This window comes from Gallus gallus, chromosome 8 (assembly GCF_016699485.2).
Source record: "Gallus gallus isolate bGalGal1 chromosome 8, bGalGal1.mat.broiler.GRCg7b, whole genome shotgun sequence".
In the NCBI taxonomy this organism is placed as follows: domain Eukaryota; kingdom Metazoa; phylum Chordata; class Aves; order Galliformes; family Phasianidae; genus Gallus; species Gallus gallus.
In genome coordinates, this window is record NC_052539.1 from 7,432,071 (window position 1) to 7,454,662 (window position 22,592).

At 44.2% G+C, this 22,592-nt stretch overlaps 1 protein-coding gene and 1 non-coding gene across 9 annotated transcripts; both read left to right on the top strand.

The window, feature by feature from the left end:
- Positions 1-474: 474 nt before the first annotated feature.
- On the top strand, positions 475-10,169 carry NPL (N-acetylneuraminate pyruvate lyase). 8 transcript variants are annotated; one of them, XM_040704724.2, is made up of 13 exons: positions 475-526; positions 752-820; positions 1,623-1,699; positions 2,247-2,289; positions 3,421-3,508; positions 3,873-3,990; positions 4,082-4,157; positions 4,715-4,807; positions 5,612-5,760; positions 6,123-6,169; positions 6,955-7,039; positions 8,177-8,216; positions 9,326-10,169. In XM_040704724.2, exons 3-13 carry the CDS (start codon positions 1,661-1,663, stop codon positions 9,475-9,477), a joined length of 930 nt encoding a protein of 309 aa, XP_040560658.1. In that variant the 5' UTR covers positions 475-526; positions 752-820; positions 1,623-1,660; the 3' UTR covers positions 9,478-10,169. The 8 variants fall into 8 exon arrangements, with proteins under 8 accessions (XP_040560658.1, XP_040560660.1, XP_040560659.1 ...); XM_040704726.2 differs by having other exon boundaries at positions 3,933-3,990; XM_040704725.2 differs by having other exon boundaries at positions 1,623-1,687.
- A 634-nt stretch (positions 10,170-10,803) lies between these two features.
- On the top strand, positions 10,804-10,882 carry MIR1618 (microRNA 1618). The gene has a single exon (NR_035106.2). It is a non-coding gene; the product is annotated as a microRNA 1618 (primary transcript).
- Positions 10,883-22,592: the final 11,710 nt, after the last annotated feature.

Genomic DNA, 22,592 nt, shown 5'->3' on the forward strand with positions numbered 1-22,592 from the left:
CAAAAGCCACATGGGCTGCGTGTGGGCAGCGGTTTTAGCACCCATTTGCCATTGTCTTCTGCTCATTTCTCAGTGCCACAACTCAGAATCGTAGAATTATTTAGTTTGAAAAAGACCCTTAAGGTCATTAAGTGTCGCCTCGCCCTGCTGCCAAGGCCACCAAACCACCACTTTTAGTGCCACATCCACATGTCTCTGCCTGCAGGGCTGGGGACCCCAGCCTTTCCATGAAGAAATTCTTCCCGACCTCTGATCTAAACCTCACTTGGCACAATTCGGGGCTGTTTCCACCCGTCCGATCGCTTCTCACCCGAGAAAAAGAGGTGGCTGCAGGGGGCGATGAGGTTTTCCCTCAGCCTCCTCATCTCCAGACTGAGCAGCCCCGGTTCCCATAGCCGCTCCTCCCAACTCGTTCTCCATCCCCGAACCCTCCCGGCTCCGCGTCCCCGCGGCGGGGCGGAGCGAGGCGGAGCCGCCCCACAGCCGCTCCGGAGCCGGCGGGGCGCTTCGGGCGCGGGTTGTGGAGGTGAGGGGGCTGTGAGGTCGGGGGGGCTCGCCCTGCTCGGCCCTCTGTCCCACCCGGCCCCCCGGGCTCCGTGCTTTCCTCAGCCCGAAAGAGCACCCTGGCGAAGCGTGCTTCGGAACTTTGATGCTGTTCTTACCTGGAGCGAGTGGAGACAAAGCTTAAAGATGGGGGACTGTTAATCTTTTTTTCTTTATTTTTCTATTTCTTTATTTTTCCCCCGATCAGCTCGATGACACCCAGAAAGAAGCTGGAGGGTCTGGTCGCTGCCACAGTCACCCCGATGACTCCTGACGGGTAAGCATCGCCTGGCGCCGCCGCACAGTGTGTCACGCTGTCAGCTCTTCCCTCGGGATGCCGTTTCCCTTCTTTCTTATTTGGAACGGACCGCTTTGGGTTGCGATTTGGATCAGATCTCTGTGGGATGGGGAACTGCTGGGTGAGAGGCTGCTGGCCAGCTTCCCCAGCGAGTGCCGTGGATCAGAGCTTGGAGGTTAGATCAGCCCTTAATCTGTTTCTTCAGCCGTTTTTGTAGATGCAAACTAAATCACAGTAATTTTCAAACGCAAATCACACCCCTCATTAAAAAGTAGCCTTAAGAGCTAAGAAATAATGATCTAAATCTGATGTCCTTTTACTCTTCTCTTGCCCCTAACTAACTCAGGCATGCTCCTGTGTGCTTACATGTGTCAGCAGAATTAGTCTAAACCAGAACAAAATATTGCAAGGACTGCACAGTTCCAAAAATAATGTCACATCAGAAGTTGAATTTCCGCCTTCCTCGAGCAAATGATGATAAACAGATGTCCTCCTTACTGCAGTTTGATGTTGCAAGAAGGGGTTGTTTGGAGTCAGCAGAGGGCCCTGAGCTCCTCTGGTGGGGGATGTGTCACAATCTGTATGTGTTTTTGAGGAAGATGGTTGTTATTTACTGATACAGTCCTCTGAAAGTGAGCCTTTACAATGTAAATGTGCCGTAGAGCACGGTCCTGTGTCAGCAAGGGCATTCATTTACACTGCAGTCACTGTTTGCTTCCTTGCTCTAAAGAAAACTTATTTTTGATTTTGTTTTTTTTATTACTGCTTGTATTTGCTGCAGGGTGGCATTTGGAATGTGATCTGGGCCCTCTGCCTGGGATGCTTGACCCTCATAAGATACATCCTGTGAGATTTGGGGTAATTTGTGAACCCAGTAAAGGTCCCACAGTTGAACGTCAGACTGTGGGGTCGGTCTGCATGCTTGGCAAATGGAAATAAGAATGAAATACTGTGCGCTGATAAACATCTTTTCTTTTTTGGGGGGAGAGAAGACCAACCTATAAATCGGTTTCCGCTGTTTGTCGGGGAAGTCTGTTGATTTCCCCATCCTTTAGCGAGAGAGGTCAAAGTCACATGCAGCAGGCTCTGTTTCACAGCCTGCGTCCTGTAGTTACAAGTGTAGTTTAACTATTTGCCAGCATGTGCACAAATACCTTTGTGCTCTCAAGAGCACTCTTGCTTCTCTTAACAGTCCAGAAGGTACAAATGTGCCTCATTGCTTGTGGAATGTTAAACACATGCTGAAGGTATCATACCTCGGGGTAATCTGTGCGTGCACAGATGCAAGACTTCAGAAATACATGACTTCATTTTTGATTACTGAATCTCTAGGTTTAAAAGTGCTGTAGGTAGAGACTTATGGTTGCTGAGACTCCTAAAGTTGCAGTGTTTCCTTTCATTTCAGACGAATCAACCTTTCAGTGATTCACCAGTATGTGGATTACCTGGTAAGCGAGCAGAATGTGAAGAACATCTTTGGTAAGTTCTTTTTATTCCCCACAGAAAGTGTGTAGTGCACCTTTTGCCTGGAGAACAATCTGTGATGTCTAGCCTGATAGGAGCTGGAATGGGAGGGATCATGGATGTGAGGTCATCACTCGATTTTATATTCACCATTGGAGAGAGTGTAAACAATACTTAAAGATATGGTTTTACCTATAGCCCATTTCTGTGCAGGGTAGAAAAAGCATTGCCTTCATACAGTGACTTCCCAGCAGTGAATGGATAATGCTGTATTTGAAAGAGAAGACTCAACTGAATTATTCTTCCCTTTTCCTGAGTAGGATATAATCATCTGACTTAAAAAGCACTCACTCAGCAGTCCAGAAGTTCCAAAGGGTTCATCAAAGCCAAGTGAGCTTCTGTAAGAGATGTGTGATGCACTGTGTGATGCAACAGCAGCTGCTGTTCTCTCTTGTTCCCCTCTCTGAGGGGTGGCTGGATAGGTGACAGAGCATCTGATAAACCATTTCTGTTCATAGCCTTGAGTAGTTAAGTAAGCTGAAGTCAGTGCTAAGATTTCTGTTCAAAATCTTAGTCAAAAGAGGTGCAGAATGGAAACTGGAGCATGGCAGTGACTTCAGCAGCCTCAGTTTTATTTTTATTTATGTATTTTTTTCTGTGACTGAGTGTACTGACATTTCCTTGTTTTCATTAGGTGCTTAAGCCTCAGATACATGGTTCCACTCATGACAGCATCACCAAATTTCAGTTGAGACTTTGTCCTTGTAGTGAAGGAGTGACAGTCCCTTGCTGAGGGTCCCTTCATGCATTTGGCTTTTTGCTGGGTGAAAGAGGTAGCATCTGTTGGGGAGGACATGGGACAGTTTCAGCAGCTGGCTTTGTCTCCTTCCTCTCACAACTGCTGATGCTGAAACATGTTTAGACACAAGCATTTAGCTATGGTTACACTGTAAACCCCTAGCAGATGCTCATACAGACTGATGTTGTCTTAAAATGAATCGAGGGAAATATAATTCTGCTTCATATCATCAGAATTGTCAGTACTTGTCTTCAGTATAACCAATGTATTGGTCCAGACCTCAGCGGCTATGTTGTGTTCTGTTGTGTTGAAACAGTGAATGGCACCACAGGAGAAGGCCTGTCCCTTAGCATCCAGGAGAGGAAGCAGTTGGCTGAAGAATGGATGTGCCAAGGGAAAGACAAGTGAGTAGCTGAGAGGGAGCCGGGGATTCCAGATCTATCATTATGGTACAGGCAGACCTGATTGCAAAGCCACATTGCTGATTACTTTTTTTTTCCTTTGGGTACTTTTGCTGCTGAGCTTTGTTCCCCAGCTCCTTTGTCATAGAAGCCTGCTTTTTTGTAGTTGCCAGTTAGCTGGTATCCATTTCCACTCAGCTCAGAGCTTGTGAGAGTCCTCTTTGCTGCACTGAAGGGTGGACAGGCAAAAACCCTGGAAATTCCCTTGGCAGGAGCAGACAGCCAAAGGTGGTGCTGTCTTTTAATTTAACCCAGTGAAGTTCTTAGTCTGTGTCACTTCCTAGTCTAAACTGGTTCTTTTTGGCAGGTGGGTATTTTTTGTCATCACTGAAACCTCCTCAAACCTTCTGAATTTGTTGTTGTGCAGGCTGGATCATGTGATAATTCACGTGGGAGCTTTAAGTCTATTGGAGTCCCAAGAACTGGTGTGTATATGATAAGATTTCTTTCCACTATGTGTGTGAGAAATATAAAAGCAGATGTACCTTCAGGTATTTTTGATTCCTTCTTTTGTAGGCCAGACATGCAGCAGCCATAGGTGCTAGTGGCATTGCAGTAATAGCTCCCTCCTTCTTCAAACCCACAAACAAAGGTGAGTAGATGTGACTGCCAGACCTCCCAAGGCTCTCTTATACTGTCCTCAAACCATTAACAGTGTTTCATGGCAAAAGCAAGCTCCGGTCCATGAGAACCAGTGATAATACCACTCCTTGTAGAGCAAGTGTGGCTTTCCTCTGAGCAATAGGGGTATTTTCAGCTGCTTGCAAGATGTCTCTTCCAACTCATACACAGAGGCACAAACAGCAGAAGAAGACCTTTGCCGTGACTGTGGTAGAATGACAGCAAGGTTTCAAGACAGAGCTTTTTGACATTTCTCTTCCTTCTAATGCCAATGGGAAGATTGCCTCAGAATTATGAAGGGTGCAATTAAAAGATTTTCAGGAAGAATGTCAGCTGAAACCAGCTTGGTTTAGAATAAATATGGCTTTCCCTGACGTTTTTCGTTAAGGACAGTTTCATTTTATTTTTGTGATGTGTGCAGGTTTATATGTTATTGGCTATGTATGTTCCACAAGTTATGAGTGGTTGTTCCACAGTCCCTGGCTGCTGTGAATTTGAACTTCCCTTCACTTGATCCTTTTCTTCCAGATGAACTCCTTGGTTTCTTACAGAAAGTTGCATCTGAAGCCCCTACAGTTCCATTTTATTACTACCACATTCCAGCTATGACGGGTGTAAAGAGTAAGTACTGCTTAGTCAGCTCTTCTTGAGCCCCTAAACTCATAGCATCCTAGATGATCCCAGTGGCTGGTGTGATTGGCCTACCAGTGGTACCTGGCTTCTGCTCCCATCATACACAAGCTGTTATGGTGGGGGTCGTTGGGTTGGGGTTAGTTTCCAAGACTGGAAGATAAGGTGAATTTCTCTTTACTGGAAAAAGTCACTGCTTCTGATTTCGCAGCAACTGGAATGGAGGAGCTGATGGTGAATATGGCTTTGCAGTTAATGTGGTTCAGCATAGATAACTGCCTTGGGTAACCATAGTGGAATCCCATTTTTTATTTTTTTAAAAGTGACCACAATCTCTCTTGGTATGCACTGAATGCATTGTCGTGTTCACTAGTAAACTACATTCAAAATCTGGATGCTTTTCAGGTCTTACTATTTAGCACAGGAATATGAATAGAAAACTGATCTTAAGCTAGTTGCACAAGGCATCGGGTGATGTGAAGTTTCTAGATGTATGACTTGGAATTTACTCTTTAATACTTCGTTGCCAGTTCATTCCTAAACTTTCACCTATCTAGGGTTTTTCTTCTTGATCTCGTAAAAGGAATGTCTCAAGGTATTAAAAAATAAGTTTTTTTAATGTAACTTTTACGTCACTCGAGTTGTCTTATAGTTGTTTTAGAAGCTATGTAGTTTACCAGGCTTAGGCCAAAAGTGTGTAATCTGTAAAGTAGAAGTTTACCACTTGGGGAAGAGACAGGGAAATCTCCCAGAACGTGGCTGTGCTTCTTCACATGTGGATGCTGTTATGCGCAGTTCGTGTTGAGGAGTTGCTGGATGGAATAAGAGAGCAGATCCCCACCTTCCAGGGTGTGAAGTTCAGCGACACGGACCTCTTGGACCTTGCACAGTGCATAAACAAGAAGGAGAGAGAACAGTTCGTGTTTCTCTATGGGGTAGATGAGGTAAGAGGCTCCTTTTAATGATTTATTCAAAGCTATTCTCTTGCTTCAGCCTTGAGGAAAAAAATAACCCTGGACATACAGTGCCAGGAAGTTTTGCTGTCCTCCTCTCTCTTTTTTTTTTTCCCCCTTTCTTTTGTTAATTGAAGTAAAAATCATAGAATCATAGACTCATTAAAGTTGGAAAAGGTCTCTAAGATCATCTAGTCCAACCGTCCACCTACCCCCCATACTGCCCACTAACCACATCCCTGTGGGCCGAGGTCCGCCTCCCATCCTGCATGTCCCAGGGGGTTTCTCTCTTCTTGAACGTGCATCTATGATTATTTATTTAACATTCTCTTTCTCCTCCCACCCTAAACTAGCAACTGTTGAGTGCACTGGCAATAGGGGCAAATGGAGCAGTTGGAAGGTCAGTATCGCTTGAACTCTTCCCTCTCCCACACACACCTTACTGTTATATCTTCCACTGTCTATAGAGTGTTTCTGTAACTGTCCTCTGTCCCAGAGACAGAGGATTCTGCAGGGTAAAGCTGCATGGTACAAAGCAGACAGACAAGGTAGCAATGGGATAGTTTATTATCTGGGACCCCAGGATATACTTGTTTAAGTGATTATTGCTGCAGTCCATAAGCAAACACAAAGGTTTCAGCATACTTTTTTTTTTGAAGTAGGGAATCACTCCTATCTTCGTTATATTGGTAAGGAACCAAAACCCAGGAAGGTTAAAGTCATTGACTTCAGTTCACACTGTAAGTCTGTGGGCTCTTTGGCAGTGTTTGCAAGTTTAGTTTCTGATTTCACTTCTTCCTCTTCTACTGGGTTGCTGGGCTGCTTAAAAGAATTCCTTTGTGATCTCTGTGGTTTTGTGTAGATGATCCATTACATGAATTACTACCTAGAATGTTATCATTCAGAGCCTAATTATTTATTTTTACTTGTGCATTTGAGAAATAATTCCCTTTTGAAAGAACTTGGGAGAGAAATCTGATCTCTAAACTACTTCATCGGCCTTGCGTACTTCTGATGCTTTTCTGTTAACAGTGCACAGACTGCAGGAAAGTAAGTAACAGGCATTCTGATAACGTCAACAGAGAAAGCCAGCAGCTACTTCATTTCAGTGGTTCTGAGCTCTTATTCCACATTTTCTAACTTTGTGGCTTTATTAATTTAGTGTACTTTTTTTTTTTTTGGCAGTACCTACAACTACTTAGGTAGGAAAACCAACCTGATGTTGCAGGCTTTTGCAAAGCCAGACCTTGCATTAGCACGGAAATACCAGGTACAGTATTTCTGCTATCCCCACAGGGAGCAGACCTTCTTTCTCCTCTACCTGCCCTGGGGTGTGCTCTGTGTGGTTTTGTCACCCGTGCCCTCAGATATCCCTGTTAAAGTGAACTGCTTTCAGCTTCAGCCCCCTGCTTTCTATTCATAACTCAGCACATACTGAACATACACTTATCCCTCAGCACGCTGGTTTCATTTATGCAGAGCAAACAATGGCTTGGCCTTCTTCCTTGAGCAGGCCCCACAGTGGCTGAGATCCTTGGCTAGGCATATTCTGATGATACCTTACATGATGTAATACAGAAAACTCTCCCAAAGAGCTCTGCCCTGACCCCTTCTGGACTTGGGCTGCATGAGGGTTTTGGAGGAGTTGTGAGCAACCAGTATGCAAACTCTACTCAGTATCTTTATGTCTCATTGGCACATTTGACGCATCCTTTTTTTACCTTAAAAGATATGTGGCTGAAGGATGAATGTACAAAACTCAAACATCTAAAGGATGGTCTGCTCCGGGAAATCTCTTCACTTTGCAGTGGGCGTTCAGCTTTGTAAACCTCTGGAGCCTGCTACATGGCTTACCAGTATTTACAGACTGCTTGCAGTGAGGGACAGCTTGAGCTTTAGAAATAGAATGAGACTAATGTTTTTGGAATATCTCACTGTCCCTCACCTGTTCCAATGGAATAGAGCTATTATTTCACATGGGCTGCCCAGGTGGCTGTAGTGGAAAAGTTAAGTCATGGCTTGAAACAGCGACTGAGCACCTGGCAGGAAGGCAGGACCAACACAGGGGAGCTCAGGTGCATGCAGTGTACCTCATTTAAGGGTTGGCAGTAGCAGCAAGGGCATCTTGCTGGAGATCCCTGACTGCCTGAGACTTTCTGAAGGTAAGCAGTTTCTTTCCTTTATTTCTGTGCCTATGGCTGTTGCATCTGAGCAAATCCTCACTTATTGCAGTCTAGGACTTTGCTGCTCTGCTGTCCTTGCTGTGCTTTCTGTCATGTTAAACTGACCCAAGACTTTTCTCAAAGCAGTGTAGCAACTGTATAAAATGTAACTATCGTTACGGTTCTGTATGCTTCTGCTTCTTTCATTTCAAAGGAATGGATAAACTGCTGTCTGTCTTTTTTAGTTTCTCACGGGGGAATTTCTCAGCTTTGTCATCAAACTAGGTAAGTTCTATACTGCCTGTGTCTGTTGTTGTATCTTAACATGCAGACTCAGTACTCCAGAAACACTGTACCCTAAGAATTTCCTTCCTGAAAGATTTCACAATGGGAAACTGCTACTCATGCAGCTTCCTGAGTTGACAGCTGACCAAGCATCCCTGAGAGATCTCGCTCACTTCCTTCTGTGAAATTTCACAGCTTCAAAGCTGTGATTTACTTTATCCTGACAGTGGTGGCTTTTTGTTTTGCCTTTTTAGTCTCCTGAAGCCCATTTGTAACATCATTTCTTAAGAGTCATCTCTCTGGAACAGTGGTGCCCAAGTAGGAGAATGCAGCTCTCATATTGTCTCTCCTGCTGCTCTATTATTTAAGAGTAACTGCTTGGGGATGTACAAGGCCAACGCTTCTTCAAATGGAATGATTTTTAGAAATCAAGTTTTAATATGAAAAGCAATTAAAACCAACTAAACCAGAGTAATGTGGAGAGACTGAATGAGACGTTTCAGAATGATCACATGGTGAACAGAACCATCCACGTGCTTTGGCTATACGTGTTTTATAAGTACTCCAATGAATCTAACTGAGCTTTCAGGTTAGAAGTAAGAGGAAATGCGTCATCATTTAGTCTTACAGATTAAGAAGGAAACACCCAGAGGTACATAAGGAGACCTGATGTACAGGCAGGTAGGCATCCTGAAGTTTCCCATGGTGGTTGAAGCTGCTGCCTGCTGTCACCGTCACATGCCAACGGGATGTTATCATTCCCAGGGCTCTATCTCATATGAATGCTCCATGGGTTGTGTCGGGGATAGCTGTGAGGCTGTAAATGTTGCAGAAAGTGAAGTGAATGTGTAAGATAATACTTTGATCTGGTATCAGCAGGAGAGAAACAGTAGTAGTATAAGACATGTAATAAGCAGGTGTAGTTGTTGCTGCAGTATCTTTCCTGCCTGCAAGCACAATCGTCTCTTCATTATGCTGTTCTCACTTCTCAGAAGTGCTTCAAGCCTGGTTGATGCCATATCACACATGAACTGTTTGCTGCTGCTTTTTGACTTCCGCACGGAGGCTGGTATGTGTGAAATGACCCGATCTTGTTTTTGTCTGCCCAGGTTTTGGTGTTGCACAGACAAAAGCTGTAATGACTTCCGTTTCTGGCATCCCCATGGGACCTCCACGGCTTCCACTTGTTGGTGCCTCTGAGGAATTCATCGCCAAGGCCAAAGCCAAGCTGGAGAGCATTGTGTGGCCTGATGGTGACTGACTTCACTCCCACGTCAGTGTGCAGGGGCTCCTTTTCTGGGATTCACTGTCTCTTGGCATGCTCCTCATGTAATGGGCTGGTTTGGCTGTGATCTCCTTCAGGAAAATGAAAGTAATCGGCGTGGAAGGGCTGGCACACGTGTAGCCAGCCACCTGTTCTTTAACTTCACTCTGCTCCTCTGGAGCTCTGCACTGCCCAGCACTGGCTGCTGTCATTAAACAAACACACAAAGACAAAACAAAACTGGTTTGCTCCAGCAGAGGGATCCTGACCTTCTTTTGTCTAGAAAGGAAGGTCTGCCTGCGCTGCCCCAAACTGGAGGGGAATAAACTTTTGACAAGGGTAGACAGTGATTGGACAAGGGGGAATGGTTTTAAGCTCAAGGAGGGAAGGTTTAGATTACATGTCGGAGGAAGTTCTTCACGGAGAGAGTGATGAGGTGCTGGAACAGCCTGCCCAGAGAGGCTGTGAATGCTCCATCCCTGGAGGTGGTCAGGACCAGGTTGGATGGGCAGCATCTGGTCTGGTACCAGATCTGGAGGTTGGTGGACCTGCCTGTGTCAGGGGGTTGGAATTTGGTGATCCTTGGGGGTCCTTTCCAGCCCAAGCCATTCTGTGATTCTATGTTTTGTCCTCTCCCTGAGCATCACTAGCACTAGGGTGTCACTGCTGTAATACAACCTGTCTGCTCAGGCTGGTGTTCTGCCATTCCTTGCCAAGTCATTGGTACATCAGTTGTGTCAAATCACTGTTTACCTCCTCTCATTGTCTTTGCACATCTTCACTTCCAGTGAAATTTAGAACAAAAGAACCTAAACCAACCCTTTTCTAACATCTGTTGGCTCTCCAATGAGCAGTGGTCTCTGCAGCCATTTCCTTGCAGCTCAGATGCTTGGCACATCTATGGCCCCTCATGACACAGCCCTGCCATGGGGTGGGTGCTCTCCTGAGGTGGTGGAGTCTTCCTTGACCACTGCCCAGTCCCATTCTGCACCCTGGGGTGGGAGGGCTCACTGTGGGTTGGCTGTTGGGCAGGGGGGCAGCTGACAGTCTGTTGCGGGTCCTGGGGAGGAGTGAACTCGATGTGTTTGGGTGGGAGGGTGGTCCCATTGGGGCTTTGTGAGGAGAACCCCACGTGAGGACCTGGGGTACTGCAGCACAGGCACCTGGGTGCTGAGAGGGTGATGAGAAGTGTGCTGAGCTACTTTGTGAAGCGTGAAGCAGCCTGTCAAAAAGCTGACGCTGTGAAAATGGGTCATAAAGAACTATGGTCACCTGGTGAACTTGTGCTGAAATGTATTGAATTCAGCTCGATTGGCATCTGCTCTGCGTGCTGCATCCTGGCTCCTGGGGTCCTGCACGTGCTATTGGAGAGCCCGGAGCCAGGCTGCTGTTCTCCAGGCAGGATAGCAGAGCTGCGGCTCTGGAGGATGAGCTCTGTCGAAGTTCGGCGTTGCTACCTGCAATGATGTGGAGCGGCAGCAGAGGACGCACGAGCTCAATCCTGTCCTCGTCTGAGGGTTTGGGACGGAGGTTGGGGAGTGAAGCCGTGCGAAGTTTGCTGCTGCGTTTTGGCAGAATCCCTGCCTACACCCCTTCACGTTCTTCAGCAAGGTTGTGCAGTACAATCCTACTCTCTGAGAACGAGCTGCAGCTTTCCCTTTAATCGGTACGAAGCGTTTTCTGGCCACAATTTATACGTTCAAAACCTATGGGAATATGTATGTGCATCTATCTATCTGTCAACATAGATAGCTATATATATATGTACAACAATGCTATGTGGTAATGCTTGCTAACGTTCTTCAGTACTTATTAGCAACTTAAATTTAGCATTTGTACATTAATCATTGATTTTCAAGGCAATCTACCCTGTACCCACAGCAGATCTGCAATCCTGTTTGCAGCTCCGGGTGAAAGGCTTACATGGCATTGCCACGGGCAAGAGAGATGTGTGGAACAGCCCTGCTTGGGACGTTGTCACTTGCTCGATTTGGGTGAGTGACGTGAAGATGGATGTGTTCATAAAGAGTCTTTTGGATTTCCTTGGGTGTGAGATACAGACCAGTGTTCGTTAGCTTTCCCTAGGGGCCGAAACAGTTAATTCTAGACTTGCTGAACTTCAGTAAGTCGAGGCTGCTTGTTGGTTGGAAATCCTTTCATAGAGCACTCAGAAAAAGCCAAGTATTCAGCTCTTCTCTTACTTTCAGTTTTTAACAGGGCTTTACTCCTGGGGGTTATTACTAGGGCTTGCTATTACAGAACGATGCATGATCTCTCTAACAACCCGAGCAGTCTTCTAGCTAAACAGTAAGATTTTCCCTAAACAAGTGTGCTGATGATTCCCTTCATTCTCTTTTCTGGCCGGATCTGGTTCAGGTTCTGCAGAAGGTGCACCTCTTCCTTGACATTTGTTTGTAGAGGCTGAAGTAGGTAAGGCTGTGAAAACTCCAGTTCACATGTATGTGGATGTCATACATGCATGAAGATTTGGGTGTTTTGGTTTTTTGTCCCCCCTCAAAATAGCATAATTCTGCACAGAGAAAGCAGTTAGAAGACCTTGTCCTTTTGTGGCAGAGGTGTGAATGACTGAATGGGTTCATCCAGTGCTCCATCCTGGGCTTCCTGGAGTAACAGAAGGATAAGGGCTGTTTCTGTAGGGACCGCACCATACGTTGTGCTGTTGTGCTTTTGTAGAATGTATTGTTGGTTTTTCGTTTGAATTGGGTTTGATAGAGGTTATGTAGTTTATCTTGCAGCCTATCCTTAGATTTTTCAGTATGCTTTTCCTGTTTTTTTGTAGGATGCTTTGTCTACCAGCATTGCTGAGACCAGCATCACCACCGATTATGTGGTCTATGTCATAGACTTCTGCGAGCGAGCCCGTGAAATAGCTTTTTGTTTTGTAAATCCTGTCCTTTGGAATGCAAAAAAGGTTTTCTGACCACACAGAACTGCCTTGTGTTCCCACAGCCCCAGAGCTGAATTTGAGGACTCTAGCTCACTCAAGAATGATTTGCATTGTCTTTAGCTGTTCAGCAGTTACAAACCGCACTGGCATCTCAGTGGGCTGCTTTCGGTCATCTGCATTCACTCCGGCACCGTTCATGTGAGGTGTCACCGGGTCTCCATGCATACTGTAAATATGTAGTCTGCCAAATGGGTGTTGAGGAACACACGGCGTATAGGTGATGGAAATTAGGAAGATTGTTGTAGTCTGTTGCAGATCCTGTCTTGCTGTGCATGAGCTGCGAGCAAATTACACGTAGGAATCTCACTAATCGCATTAGAATGTGGAGCGTTTTGAGAGAGTTCTGAGCATTTCGTTCCGTATATAGCTTGGGGCACTGCTTTATAAATAGTGCTGTGCTTTGGTTTGCAAACAGATGGCTAAGGAGCCAAGGCTTAGCTGGTCAGGCAGGGATGGTTTGCTTCTTAAAAGCAGTGCGGCTGCAGGGAATGAAGGAAGAGCTGGTTTGGCAGGACTTAAGTTGTTGAACATCAGATCTTCTGCTTTACCCTGTAACAGAGAAAAAGTGAAGCTGTTCTCTGCTCACACTAACGTCAGTCTGGGCGTCAAAAACTAATTTGCAGCAGCAGAAAAGAGGAACAGGACGTGTGTGTGCTGGGTTTTGTTTCCATCGGTGCGGCAGAACTCACTTTGAAAAGTGAGGCTGTGCCCTTCAAAATTAAAATAACCACGGAGAGCTCTCCAAGAACCGTCGCATGCTACTTCTGATCTGACTGGGAAAGCAGAGTCAGGAAGCACGGACAGGAAATGCAGGAATCCTTGGCTATCTCGGTTCTTTTGTTTTAAAAACATATATGTGTTTATGTGCTTTTACCCATAGTTGGAAGTCGAGAGATAGTTCATGATCTTATTATTAAGAACTTCCCTGTGAACCTAAAGAATCTCTCAGGGGAAAATATAATACTGCTTGAGAATTGAGGCAGGGCAGAAAAGAGCTCTGGAATGAGAGTAAGGCTCTCAGACATTCCTTCAGATGTTGCAAGCAGCTGGATTTTTCACATAACAGGCAATTTTGTCATCAAGGTGGTAAAATCCAGGCAAGACAGATGTTCTTCTCCCTTCATCCCCATTCTAAGGTCAGGAACACTGCTGAACTGCTGCTCTAGAACCTTCCCTGCTGCCGAGACTTCTGATTCCTCTGCTGGCCAAGCTGTTTCTCAGTCAGTAGAGCCATGGAAATCTTTTTGCCAGATGCAGAAGTCTACAGATCTGTTACACTCTCTGGTCCCCCCCATGAAGCTTAGCAAGCCCTTTTCTCAGGGAGCAGGTAGAGCACAGCTGTGTTTGGGTGCTGAACTTCGTGCACGTGTGACAGCCACATGTATGTGTTTGGCACTCAACTTCTAAAAGCATCAGTTGCTCAAAAACTTCCCTCAGATTCTATGATTATTTCAGATTTATTCTGAAATAATAGATCTCAACCTAGTATGATGTAGTAATTGTAATTTGGGATGTTTGACAGTGATCTGATAGTAGGGTACGTCGTGGCTTTAAGGTTACCTTCCTGTAAAAAATACAGAAACAAAATATGCTAAATTTGTGGTGCCTGGGAAGGAGATGTGTGTTTTGTGGACTTGTGCGGAGAGATGTCAACTGAATCTGATACCATCTCAATGACAAATCTGTCTGAGGGATCCTGAAAGCTTTTCTAGCTGTCTGCTACTCAGTGTGGTCATTCCTATGAGTTCCTATTTCAATCAGCAAGCTGAGTGTCCATTAACAATATCATGCCAGAGATAAAGACTTCAGAACTCTCCCTTTCTAGCAGGTCCCTGAGATGAGAACTGAGAAGAATGGAAGGTTGGAAGAATGCAGTGAGAGATGATGGAGTGGCTAGGAAGCACTATTTGCTTTGAGAGGCAGCAGTTGGTGCTGATGGAATGACCCATGTTGGTGATCAGAGTGCGTGTTCAGAGAATGTGGGCTTTTTTTGTTCTTGTCTCATTCCAGACTTAAACTCTCATGATATCCGAGATGTCTTGAACATCCTTTCGTGAAATACCCTCAAGCACTGAATTGCTGCAGCTGGGAGAAACCGGTTGCTTTTTGACTAAAGCAATAGAGCCGCTACCTTCGGGTGCTGCGATGGAAACTGGACGCTCGCTAATTGCTACCACTGTTTGCTCACAAGGCTGCGTGTTAATGAAGGTGAGTGTGAGTGATTTCCCATGTATAGTGATCACTTACAAACTGCTTTAACGTCTCTCTTGTAAGCTTGTTTCCGCAGTAGCATGCTGACCAAAACAGCAGGGTGTTTTTCGGAGGCATTGTGTGGGTGGCAATGTCTTCTTGCAGCTGAAGAAATACTTGAATTCCCAGGTGGAGCATCTTTCCTTTAAGAAACTTGAGCCTTTAAACTTAAGGCTTGTTTTGTTTTTTTTACCAATAACCTATGCTAGCTTCCAGCTTCCTGTTTTCCAGCTGTGGCACTGCTGTGTATTACATTGCCTTAGGCACTGGACTGAGTCTTTTACAGACGTACTATAAAGCAACTAAAAAGAGGGTTTTAGTATTGTTTTGTATAATTACAGTTTGTTAACCTGAGATTTCAACATTTTGTTGAGTAATTAAATCTCCAGTTTCTGAATGTGTAAGCATCAGTATCCTCCTGAAACAGAAGAAGTGGAGGTGGGAGTTAGGCAGCCTCCCCAGTTTCTCCAAGGAATCAGATGGAAAATGAGTAAGATGAAGCAGAGAGGAGCATGACATTTATGCTTTGGGTTTAAAGCAATGACCACAGACTTGAGCATTCCTTGTAAATGTCACTAAATAAGCATTTCTTAACAATTTTAAGTAATTTGAAGTATCTGTTTGGTGGCTTTTATGGAAACAAAAAAATGTAAACAGACTACAATACTTCTGTATAGAAAGGAGGCCAGAATTAAAAAAAAAAAAAAATAGCTAGGATGTTCAAGTTTAACCATAGAATCATAGAATGGCTCAGGTTGGAAGGAACTGCAAGGATCATGAAGCTCCAACCTCCCTGCTGCATGCAGGGCTGCCAACCTCCACATTTAATAGCAGACCAGGCAGCCCAGGGCCCCATCCAACCTGGCCTTGAGCACCTCCAGGGATGGACAGGGCATCCACAGCCTCTCTGGGCAGCTGTTCCAGCACCTCACCACTCATAGTAAAGAACTTCCCCCTGGTATCCAACATAAATCTTCCCTCCTTGATCTTCCCCTTAATGACTTTGTGATTTAAAATTTATTAGTTCTCTTACTTTTGTTATAAGAAATGCTTTTCTTTAGGATTTTTAGACCAACAAGTACTAAAATATGTATTTGATAATGGCTAAGGAGTCCATTATCTATTTGCTTTCCCATTTTATTGCTGAGGCAATAGATGTAAGTGCTCTAATTACACTGAAGTTTCCCAAAGTATATGATGCTTCAGTCTGTAGAGTGTGCAAACAATGCATTTTTAATTTGTTTCTTAAGAGTTTTTGAAGATCACATTTGTATAGGTTTTCTTTGGCATGGAGACTTGAGAGAGGGAAAGAGAACACAAGGGAGCACAGAATTATGAAGTGGAGCATAATGGTGATGACCAAACCTCCACATGGAGATGGACCAAATCTTCAATCTCCATAACTTAGAAAGTTAAGGAGACCCATGAGGCTCCTCCATCTGCAGACGAAACAGCCCCTGTTGCTGGTGGTTTGATAGCTTAAAGGTTGAGCTCAAGTGAAAATGTTTGGATTATGGAAGGAGAGAAAGGAAGACAAATGCTGTGTATAACCTCATGGAAGGAAGACTGTGTTGTTCTTTTTTTTGATGAACAGAGGGTTTTGTAGTTTAGCAGCTGTAGTGATAGCTACAGTTGGCTGCCATAGGGCTGCTTTGATTTTGTGAGGCAGAAATTGGGTTAAATGAATTTGATCAAATTTAGAGACCTAAAAGGACAGTAATTAATAGCGTAAAAAAAAGGTTTGTACAGAAGCAAACCAAAAAGAAAAGGAAAAATATATAAGTGAATTAAATAGTAATTAGCTTAGTTGTGGAAGAGGTGATAAAACATCCACGAGTATAAATATATATATATTTTTTAGTTGACCTCAGAACAGTTTTGAAAATCAGGCATTATTGCAAGCACTACACTTAAACATAGCTGAGGTTCTACATTAATTCAGCCTTTAAAACTTTGAATTTCTTATTAAAGATTGCTTGGATAACTGTCTTTGATGGTAAGAGATCTTGCAGTGCTTGATGCCCTGAATTCCAGCTGTGAGCTGACATCTCTTGGAAGAATCCCAGCCAGCCTTCCCATTGAACCACTTGCCAAGATGATGACAATGGGCTGTAACTTTAGTAAGTTTAATGGCTTTGTTTCTCCGAAACAAATGTAGCAATGAATGCTACAGCTGGGAATGAAAAACTGAATATTGATGAGATCAGAGAATAAATAACTTCGTATGGGGAATAAAGTAGTTGTGAACTGAAAGGGTAAGTAGAGTGATTGAAACGGACCTGTAGAGGCTGAATATTTATGAAGCAAGAGTGGGACTGCAAATACTAAGTACAGTGGTAAGGTAGAGGTAGGGGGACAGGAATTTTGTGACCTAGACAGGACAAGCAAAGAATTCACACATTTTATTTCAGCAGAAGTAAAGAACTGTTGCTTTTAACTGTGATGGCTGTAGGGTTATTTTCCCTGAAGAAGATGGTGGAAAGACCTAGAGATGGTTGGAAGAAGATAGGCAAAGTATGCAACAAGTGAGAAAGCAGAGAAAGACTTTGTGAACACCAAAGATTTAGCATGGCTTAAGAATGGCTTAGGTAGAAAAGGGGCAGCTGAAAGGTACGTATTCATTCTGTCTTCCCAGAAAGGGAGATTCTATTTGGACATCGTGATTTAATGAGCGTGTTTTTCATTCAGGGATGAGAAATAAACGAGATAATCTGTGATGAACACGTAGGCAAGGAAGTGTGCATTAGAGCCCTTCTGCTTTTGCTGGTATGTTCAGGTGAAATTATAGTGGTGTCTCATTCTGGTCGTTGCCTACCAGACAAAAACAGACAAGCTGTGATGGCTGAGATGCAATACGGGGGGATTTTGGAGGCTGAGGCTAGGCCAGAAGGGTTGAAAATATGTTGATTAATTGTCCTTAGAGAGTAACCTCCCTGATTTTCTGCTCTTCGCTCGTTGCACCCCCGAAGTGTCCTCTCTGAGTGCTGTGCTTCCCGGCTCCTTGGTCTTAGCCTTAGGGGAGCTGTGTGTTGTAAACATTGTTCTATGTGTCGTATGATTTTCTGCATTTGTGCCACAGCAGGGATGTGCAGTGATGTTTTATTCAATTACTCAGTTTTCTAAAAGTGCCATTTTAAAACTGTTTCCTAAAGATGACCAGGTTCTGAATTTGCTGCAGCTCCCCGAGGAGCCTGCTTATTCCCTGACATGGCTGGCTGAATTCAGCAGATGCTTTTCTCTCTTTAAAAAGAAAAATCCTTTAATTTTGTTTCTCTCTTTACACTGCTAGAATCATTATTGCGTTTATCCTTAACTTTTATTTTTGGGCAAGATGACCTGAAACCAAGCCACCAGAGGATCTGGGGAAGTTCATAACAAACGAAGTCATGAAAACATTCTGACCTCCCCCAAACGATCTGTCTCCAAAACAAATGACAGGAAACACACTGTGGTACAGCACATTCTGGGCAAACCTCTCACTTCTTGTTTTTGAAGAGCTCGGGGAGAGAAAAATACCTCTTTGTAGTAGTATTTTTCAGCTTTTTGCTACCCGTGAATTAATTGGAACCTGAATGTAGAGCTGAAATGCTCTGAGTGCAGAGGTCATTTAAGAACAGATGCCCATCTGCCAGCTGATTGAATCAGAAAATGCATTGATCCGGGATCCTAAACAACTGCTATGCTGTCCTACATGACCTATGGATGCTAGCCAGTCTTCTGTTCCCTGTCAACAGTACGTTTGATGACTCAACCGTTTAACAGCACTGGACCAGATAATAATCTGGATGTTGTAATATCCTTGCTTGCTTTTAGGGTCTACCCCAATGTCTGCTACCACAAAGAGGAAATGAGAATTCGTACTGCTGAGGGGCATAATGTGCTCAGCCACGCATCACCCGTCAGCAGACAGGACAGGAAGTGTCGGTCACCTTTCTTCATGCTTGGAGAATCTTGGTTTGATGCTTGGGATTTGCACAGGTGTAGTTCAGAACTGTGGTGAGGCTTCAGCTCCGCTCCTCCCAGCTTAGACAGAACTTCAGTTTGCTTCAGCCATCTGTGTAAAGTGAGCACCTCTAAACAGACCGCAAGACTTTTGAACTCAAAATACTATGCTTTGTTAAATCAAAGTACACATGGAATCTAAAAGCCATTAAGATGTTGGCTTAAGAGTGACTAGGTGAGTCTGGGGTGAAGGAATGATTTATATGCATCTCTCTTACTACCCACTGCATACAAAGAGCTTCTTTTTGAGGATTGATTGTCTTGTTTTCTGCTATATGTGTCAGTCTCTGACCTGTAAGTTCATTACTGTTTCTTATGGCCATTCTGCTGTGATTTCCATTCTGGAAGCTTCTCTCTTCTAAGTGTGCATAGCAGCTTCTAGCATAGGATCAAATATCTTTCCTGAAGACAAAAATAATAGATTGTGCCCATCACGCTCCCATGTGAAAGGAGGAGGGAGGCTGCAGACCTAAGTACTACTCTTCACGTCCTCTTTAAAATGAATGGCAGCAGCCCACACAGCCAGTGCTGCTATCTCTGGCTCATGTCAGATGGCTTGTTATTGTCAGAGTGCTCATTTCAAGCTGAAGGCCTTATTTCTATAAGACGACAAAGTGGGCATGTCTGCATGGATATGTGGCGACATTCAAATGTGCATATGTGTGACCCTCTTCTCATCACTGTCCCAGCAATGCCAAAGGCAGAAAGATAACTCAGCGATACCTTGGTCCTATTTAGATGGACAGAAGGTGAGATGGCTCTTGCAAAGTGTCAGCTGCTTGACTGCAGAAATGGAAAAATGCATAGCTTTTATCAAGTGGCTTTGAGCAGCTTTTTTGGTTTACACCAAGCAGTGCTGAATCCCTGTAAACAGCTGTCTGGTGTTTCAGTGTGTTTGCATGCCTGTTTGCACAGCTCCTAACATCATACCCAGATTTTGGTGTGTGCCTTCATTTAGTTTTTGTTTTTCTACATGTCATACGTTTTATAGCCATGACTAGATACCATCTAGTCAGTAAAATGAAGGTGAAGAGTTGCTGGAGTTCAATTTGCTACTATGTCTGAGGGCAGCCTGTAGATTTGGAATGTTGAGGAGCTCCATGCTTTTCAGTTATGCCGTTTTGTATCTTGCTGCTTTGACATGAAGGGTTAAGTGTTAGTGTTACCTAAGTGTGCTAAATCTGCACATTGAAACAGGAGGATAGCTGATGTTTTAACAATATCGTATTGTAGGGAGCTAGCAAATTTTCCTCCTGAATGTCACATAACGAATCTCAAAGATGAGAATGTAGAGTACTGGAGCAGTGTGTGCAGCACACAATGGAAAACCTCTTCCTGGAGCATCTTTCATAACAGGTTATCTCCTAGAAGTCGTGATATATCCAATGTAACTCTTTCTGCTCTAGGATCAAGCTGAGAGTGTCCCACAGCGTGGCTGCTTGCATTGTGCTGTCCGTGCTGTGACGGAGGTGCTCACTGTGGAAGTGACTAAAGGCCTGGGGATCATTTGGCAGCTGGACCTACCAGATGAGTGTGTGCTGAATGTGATCCATCGAATCTCCGCCAGCAGCGGGCGTCAACCTCATGGCTGCCAGTGGAAGGTGAGCTTGATGCTGTGGGGCGGGGGGCACTCAGCACCACTCCCCCCAGGGACACCAAATCCCCACACAGCAGCTTTGAGCTGTCAGCTCCCAGCTCAGGGGGCTGCTAAAATCAGAGCTAAAATCAGTAGGAGGGGTCTTTCCCAACGTGGAAAGGAGCTTCAGGCTTTTGTCTGAGCATATGTGAAACTGTCGTATTCAGAGTCTGCTGTAGACAAACCACTGCCTGTTTCCACAGGAAGAACAAATGGCTCTCAGTAATAAAAGCTGTCATCGCTGGTTCCAAAACACAGTGACTATAAAAGAAAAGATAATCTAGATTTATTTTGGGCAAACCTCTTCATCGCTGTCTCTGGAAATAAAACAAAATGCTTGGCTGTGCTGGCACCCCTCTATTGCCCCTTGTTTACACATCTTGTGAGGCAAAGGAGAATGAACACACCTGTGAGCTGCTGCTGGTTTAGCAATGAAACGAAGGACTGCTTGCCTCTCCCTGGAGGCATTCAAGGCCAGGCTGGGTGGGCTGTGAGCAACCTGGTGTGGTGGAAGGTGTTCCTGCCTATAGCAGGGGATGGGAACAAGACGATCTTCAAGGTCTCTTCCAACCCAAACCATTCTCTGATTTTATAATTCTAAGTCTTTCCATTTAGACAAAAGAACTTGTTTCTTCCCTGCATTCCTTTCTTGCTGTTACCAGTCTGTTTGCCATTTCAGTCCCCTCGCACAAACACAGCTCTGTAAAATATTGTGCTCTCGGGGGATTTACTGCAAGTTGTGGGTTGTTTTTTTTTTTTTTCCTCAATAAGAATTTTGGTTTTCAAGCTTCATAGCCTGTATCCAAATTGTATTCAGATTTTGTAGCCACCTATTTTTAGTTTTGGTTGTAAGAGGTATAGGACATTCTGAAGAAATCTCGTCACCAAAACCATTCTCTGCCGAACAAATTTCAAATTACAGAGCTTGGACTCAGTGGGGATTTTTCTTTGTTGTCTCATAAGCTGTGCAAATAGGCCCTGCTGCAGTGGTTTTCTGTCTATGCCAGGCAGCACTTCGTTGCTTTGCAGCCACGCAGTGTCCTGGTGCATGCTGCGTTGCACTTCACAGCACAGTGACTGACAAGCTCTTCTGCTGATTCAAATGATGTGGGACCATGGGATACCTTTTTCAAGACTGGTGTGATGCTGCTTGTGCCTACCGAACCTCACGTGAACTCAGAATTGTGAACTGTGCTCTTAATCTGAGGCAGTGTTCGTTTACATTCTCCTTCCAAAGTAGTCACACTTCATTATTCCAAAAACATGTGAAAGAGATAGACTATTTTCATTAGAGTTCTTTGGAGCTGTAGCCTGTGGGTTCCAACTGGAGTGCTTATTCAGAGCCAGTAATTCATTGGGTTTAGAGGAATGTGGGGAGTATACCAGTGTTGGAGAACCATCTAAAGCAAGTCCAGCATTTTTTATATTTCTTATTAAGACTTCTTACAAATCATGTGAAGTTGAAGCACTGTTTTCTTTTAATCAAAACTGTTAAAAGCCAAATAACACATGGAGCTTAGATGTGTTGCTGTGAATTGTAAACATCTTTGATGTCACCACATGTTTTAGCATCCATCTCCAAACATAAGTCTTGGATTAATTTGGAATGTAGATCTTCTGCATTGTGTGATATGGTGGACTCCCCAGCCCTGTCTGTTGATGTAGATGACTGTGTAGGTTGAAGGGTGGTTGCTCATGGCTGTCGCTACTGCTGATGCCCAGCCTGGGGGCTGGAACAGCCTTCTAGGGAATCAGAAGAGATAGACACTGGGAGATGTACTGTAGCATTAGCCACCTTCTCTTTTCATGACTGTATTTATCGTATCCAGACAAAACTTGCTTCTCTTGGTATGTCCTTCAAACTTGGTCTTATTCCAGTTGGTATTAGCACAAGTCTGGAAACCCGAAGCAGATGCCCAATGTTCTTAAAGAGAATTAAACTTACTAATTTCAGTATCAAGTTAACAGGTCTTAAATATGACCTAATATCTGTTAAAGCTTTCACATTTTCTCACTGTCTGTTACTGGTCTTTGGAAGAAGTCAGCATTCAAACATGAGGCAAGAGATGAATGCAAGGTGAGCACAGAACAGCTGTGCAGAGCTAACTCAAGTGATGGCAAATATGCTTATGCATTTTGATACTCTGGCTAAACACAATACTGTGAACAGCAAAAGATATGCAGCCATGCTTTCTATTGTGATAAAGGAATCTGAGATCCGGTTTCAAGATTGCAAAAAAAAATATCATGAATGTT

Coding starts and splice junctions, on each gene's coding strand:
- NPL (XM_040704724.2), top strand. CDS start 1,661: ATGCTTGACCCTCATAAGATACATCCTGTGAGATTTGGG. Junction 2,290..3,420: donor ACCAGTATGTGGATTACCTG/GTAAGCGAGCAG, acceptor GTGTTGAAACAG/TGAATGGCACCACAGGAGAA. Junction 4,808..5,611: donor AGCTATGACGGGTGTAAAGA/GTAAGTACTGCT, acceptor TGTTATGCGCAG/TTCGTGTTGAGGAGTTGCTG.